The sequence below is a fragment of the Lithobates pipiens genome, unplaced genomic scaffold (genome assembly GCF_037356315.1).
Source record: "Lithobates pipiens isolate NorthernLeopardFrog02 unplaced genomic scaffold, aLitPip1_a1.2 Scaffold_23, whole genome shotgun sequence".
NCBI classification, from domain to species: Eukaryota; Metazoa; Chordata; class Amphibia; order Anura; family Ranidae; genus Lithobates; species Lithobates pipiens.
In genome coordinates, this window is record NW_027507785.1 from 57,801,700 (window position 1) to 57,807,699 (window position 6,000).

General features: G+C 42.6%; 1 protein-coding gene across 1 annotated transcript in view; it reads left to right on the forward strand.

The window, feature by feature from the left end:
• Positions 1-6,000, forward strand: part of NCKIPSD (NCK interacting protein with SH3 domain) — a 131,841-nt gene that overhangs the window by 61,545 nt on the left and 64,296 nt on the right. The window contains exon 5 of the mRNA XM_077451690.1: positions 1,417-1,991. Within this exon, the coding sequence (XP_077307816.1) occupies positions 1,417-1,991 (575 nt within the window). The remainder of the gene's footprint in view (positions 1-1,416; positions 1,992-6,000) is intronic.

Consider the following 6,000-nt stretch of genomic DNA (forward strand, 5'->3'; position numbering starts at 1 on the left):
GTGAGGGGCATTTCTGTAGATTAGGGTACACTAGTGTTGCCCTCTGAAGTTTGAACCACAGGGCATCACTTTTCAGAGGGGGTTTAACAGGTGGCAGGTGGGGGGCGGGTTTGGCCAGCTAGTATGGGAGAGACCTGTCATCCGCACTTCCCATTACCTCACTTCATAATGCGCAACCCGGCTCAGCCTCGGCGCCACTGCTTTGCCAGTTTCTGAAATTCCAGCCAATGAGGCTGTAGCAATATTCTTGTATGACGTTAGCCCTCCGATGTCACGCAGTGATGTGAGAAGGAGGACAAAAATAGAGAATAAGTGAAATAGTAAGAGGTGAGTGAGTAGTTGGCGTATATTTTCAGTTAACGGTTCCCAACCGGCCCACGCAGATAAACTGTGGCAGAATAGCTCTCCTGGGCCAGCGTGGATTTGTGACTGTAAATACACAAATCCCTGTGCTGTCACAAGACAGATCGTGTGTTCCTACAAAGTAGGGACAATGATCTGTCATCTCTCATAGTTAGTCCCATACCCATGCAGTTAGAACACACTGAGGGAACACAGTTAACTCCTTGATCGCCCCCTAGTATTAACCCCTTCCCTGCCAGGGACATTTATACAGTGATCAGTGCATTTTATAGCACTGATCACACTGATAATTGTGAATGGTCCCAAAAATGTGTCAAGTCTCTGATCTGTCCTTCGCAATGTCTCTGAACCGCTAAAAAGCTATTTTTTTGGTTACCAAAAATATGTAGATAAAATGTAGACGCACTGGCCTAAGTTGATGAAATTTTTGTGTTTTTTTTTTTTTTTTTAATTTTTTTTTTTTTTATGTGGGGAGTATTTATTATAGCAAAACGTAAAAAATATAGTTTTTTTGTTTTTTTAAATTGTCACTTTTTTGTTTATAGCGCAAAAACGCAGAGGTGTTAAATACCACCGAATGAAAGCTCTATTTGTGGGAAAAGAGACAGGATCTGAGAAGAGAGAAGCACACAGAGCAGCTATGCCAGCCTCTCCTCTCTGCAGCCTATTCACAGAAGCCTTTGTAATCTTTGTGAACGTGTTCAAGTAATATCAAGGCTTCTGTGAATGGGCAGGAGGAGAGGGCATAGCAGCTGCAACGACTCTCCTATTCAAAATGCATAGCTCAGAAGGATCAGCATTGGGCTCCCGTAACTAGAGCTATAACTGTCTTCTGGGAGTACTATAAAGCTGCCCGATGGTGTGCCTTCATTTTTTATTTTTTTTTTCAAAGTTAGATGTTTGTAAGAGTATAGTTCTGCTTTAAAACTGTATTCCTTTTAACCAGAAAAGTGTGTGTGTTTTTTTTTTTTTTTTTTTTTTTTTATTGTCTGTAGGCACTGTTAAATGTTTGAATATCCTGTTAATGTATGCATTTCTTTACAAACTCGGCAGATAGCACTGACAAATCCTCCCGGCCCATACTGCACATGTCCACTACAAGCGTGTCGTCTCTTGACACAGCCTGCACAGCTTCCACAGACTCTTGTCATATCTCGGCAACCTCCAGTCCCAGTAACACCCCGCCACCAGTCCCCAGTAGAAGTGTGCACACTACAGTGTCTCATAACCTGGAGGCCTGCACCTCGGTCCCCGGATCCCAGACCTCCCACAGTAAACATGCAGCCCCGGTGCCTCTGGAGCAGGAGAATCTGGCCGAAATTCATCAAAATGCACAGACCAAGCGCACGGCTCCGGCCCCTCCTAGCGTGGAAGCCTTCAACTCTGTCATTCATGACAGCAAATCCAAAGCACCTTCAAAGCCTGCCTCCACAGAGCCTTCAAGCGCGTCCAGCAGTGTGCCAAAATGCATCGGTGCAGAGTTAATCGAACTGGTTAGAAAGAACACCAACCTTAGCTATGAGCTGTCTCGCGTGGCGATTGGCGTCATTGCCGGACACATTCAGTCAACAGTACCGTCTACTGGGCCTGTGATGGAGCAGATTCTCATCTCTCTGATAGAAAACAAGGTAAGGGGGTTCTTCGTTTCTGGAATGATCATGACTGGTGTGAGTTGCGTGGCAAGGAAACATTGCCCTTTTTTTTGTATCTTGTCAAAATAGATGTGCCAGTTTGTTGAACTGTAGGAATTGGAGAACTTATCAATCGCTTTACTCAAAAAAAAAAAAAAAAAAAAAAAAAAAAGATACCTCTGTCTGAACACATTATGTCAAAACATGGCATTACTAGTACAAGTTGGTATGAAGGATGAGATCAATGATGCGGCACACCGCAGTATATCACAACATGTCCTCTGTCGCTTTGTCAGAATACAAGGTGTTCGAAAACGGCACACCTGAACTGCCAAGCTGTCGCCAGGTTCACATATCTTGGGGTTGTGGGTATTTGTAGGTGTGTGGTGGAGGAGTTTGTGGGTGGTCAGGGGGCATTGGCTTACAACCAGTCGTTGGGTGTAGACTTTAAAGGGAAACCAAACTGAAGATATAAAGAAAGAGAATGAATTACTCCTGCGCTTGTGAAGGTGCTGCTGGTATAGGGTGGTAGTACTTTCAAAGGCAGTGAATTTAACAAATGATCGTGCGTGTCCCGCTGCCTAGACTGGCCAGGGGTGGTCTGAAAAGAGCCAGGTGAAGGAGAAAAGATGGCAGGCGCGTGATCTGACGATTTGATCAAAAGACGTATACAGTTTATTCACATAAAAAATGATAAAAGCATTTGCAAAGTATCTACGTATTCGTAAAAGCAGACTTACAACATATTCATATTAAAAACTTGTATTTAAAAACAGGCATGCCCATACAAGGACAACCACCTTTTTGAATGCTTGTCCTTGTATGGGCATGCCTGTTTTTAACCAGTTCCCGACCGGCGCACAACGATTCACGTTGGCAGAATGGCACGGGCAGGCATATTGGTGTACAGGTACGTCCATTTCTATATGCCGCCCTGCCATTGCGTGCCGGTCGGGTCCCCCGTGAGTCCGGTCGTGGGTCCTGCGGACTTGATCGCCGCGGGGATACCCGCGATCGTCTTACGGGGAAGCTGAACGGGGAGATTCTGTTGTGAACAGCATCTCCCCGTTCTGCCTAGCAACAAGTGAAGCTCATCTCTCCTCCATGTGATTGGAGCAGAGATCAGTGTTCACTAACACAAAGCCCAGCCCCCCCGCAGTTAGTAACACGCCCCTAGGAACACTTAACCCCTACACTGCCACCCCCTGGTTAACCCCGTCACTGCCCGTGTCATTTACACAGGAATCACTGCATTTGTATAGCACTGATTGCTGTATAAATGACTGGTCCCAAAAATGTGTCAAAAATGTCCGATGTGTCCGCCATAATGTGGCAGTCACAATAAAAATCGCTGATCGCCGCCATTGCTAGTAAAAAAAAAAAAAAAATTAATAATAAATGCCATAAAACTATCCCCCTTTTTGTAAACGCTATAACTTTTGCGCAAAAAATAAAACAATTGCTTATTTTTTTTTTTACCAAAAATATGTAGAATACGTATCGGCCTAAACTGAAGGGACTTTTTTTTAATGTATTTTTGGGGGATATTTATTATAACAAAAAGTAAAAAATAATGCGTTTTTTTTTTTTTCAAAATTGTCACTCTATTTTTGTTTATAGTGCAAAAAATAAAAACCGCAGGGGTGATCAAATACCACCAAAAGAAAGCTCTATTTGTGAGGGGAAAAAAACGCCAATTTTGTTTGGGAGCCACGTCGCACGACCGCGCAATTGTCAGTTAAAGCGTCGCAGTGCCGAATCGCAAAAAGTGCTCTGGTCTTAAGCCAGCAAAATTGTCCGGTCTGAAAGTGGTTAAATACAAGTTTTTAATATGAATATGAATATGTTGTAAACCTGCTTTTATGAATACGTAGATACTTTGCAAATGCTTTTATCATTTTTTTTTTTTTTTTTATGTGAATAAACTGTATACGTCTTTGGATCAAAGCGTCAGATCACGCGCCTTCCATCTTTTCTCCTTCATCTGGAACCAAACAGGAACCTGTGCCAAAAGCAGGCAGAGGATAACCGACTAGTCACCAGCATTTCCTCTGGTCACTCTGCAGCTGATCACTATTACGGTCTGGCCGAGTTTTGTTTTGTTCTGCCAATGTACATATTAGCCACCAAGGATTGTCAAATGTCGTCCGAAGCTTTTATTGCAGAAAGGGCACATCACAAAGGACCAAGTGCAATGTGTTGAAGATGCTCAGGACCCCTTTCAGGCATGTGGGAATATTGAATATAGGGCTGCAACTAAGGATTATTTTCATAATCGATTAGTTGGCTGAATTTATTGTTTTGCTTAATCGGATAAAAACCTCAAAAGTTTGGTGTATACTTTAGTTAATATATTAAGTTGAAAGCGGAGCTCCACCTGAATTACCACTCCTATGCCCTTAGGTTTGTATTGTGGTCTAATTGCAGGATATCCCCCTTACCTTGCTGCTGGCATCTTCTGTGTTTCTTTCCTTTTCAATTTCCTGGTCCTGGAGTCTCCAGATAGGGGCGGTGCGGCTGCGGATATGGGCGGGGCTTCAGCGGCAGGTCTGCGCTTCCTGTTGGCCGCACTGTCTCCTGGGATCATATTTTCAATTTCCCAGGAGTCTGTGCGGCGCCCTGAGTTATTGTCAGCGCTCGATTTGTTTCATCTGCGCATGCGCGAGATCGGCGATTGAACGGGCGCTGCATGCTGGGACATCAGCAGCACAGTGTCCCGGGAAGAGAATGCCTGTGGGCTTCACATGCCCACAGGCAAGATGGAAAACGTCAGGAGACGTTTTTATAAAGTATTTTCAATCCGCAAAAACGGCAGCAGGAGACTTAGAAAGAAGAAAAAGTAAGTTAAACTATTATAAAACTTACTCCTTAGCAAATAAAACGGCGGTGGAACTCCGCTTTAAAAGACAATTTATTCTTGATTAGCTATATCTGCATAATGAGAAAACGCCCACAACTGCGTACAATGCATGCGGTTGTGGTGTGTTTGTCTGCAAAAATAGTGGTTAAAACAGGTGATGTGGATGCGTCGCATCCCGTTCTTACCACCTGTCAGTTGCCTCTGAAGCACAAGCCAAACATGAATCGGACTTCAGAGGAAAGGGAGATTTAGAGACACGTCTATATCTAACCTAAGCCTCCCGTTCAGTAGAGGAACAGCCTGTAGGGGGCACCAAGTGTATAGATAACTTTTTCGGTAATTATCAGTAACCTTGCATGCACTGGTGATGTGACGGACCTTTAGACGCTCCGGTACAGTTTAGGAGTAATTAAACAAAACGGCTGACTTTGAGTCGGCTTATAGAAGGTTTATTTCTCTGTAAAAGGTTTGTCATCTGTTGTTCGCTTTAGATAATTTGTGCTTTTATATTTTTTTTCCTCCTACAAAGAGAAATGTCTGTTATGTTGTAAATTATGGAGACAAAATCCCTAATTGGAATCGGATGTTCGCTCTCTGAGCGGTCTCTGGATTATGTTTGTACTTTGTGGTTACGAGAAATCTGGCTCTTGTGTGTTCCTGTAATAAGGACGACATGTTGCTTGAACTACAAAATATAGAACTGTCAGGTTTGTTCCTAGTTAAAGCAGAACTCCGGGATTAAAAAGAATACTCTTGCAGCGGGGGCCACATGCTTATTGCCAAAGTGACACTAAACATTAACTTTATTCTCCAAAGACATGCACACACATAATATAAATATATATATATTAGGGCTGTTACTGATTAAAATGTTCCTGTTCGATCGATTTTTTTTTTTTTGATTTTTTTTTTATCGATTAATTGACTAATCTTGATTAATTATAACGTAAATACAGATCCAACTACTTTTAGCTGATCTCCTTACATTGCAACTCCTCATTAGTCAGTGATAAATGTGGTATACACTATATACAATCACCCAACACTAGTTAGTTTCCACAATCCATGACTTAACTTCACAGTTCACACAAATACGTTTTTAAATTCAAACTGTAGCACTGACGTAAGTAAATTTATTTATTTATT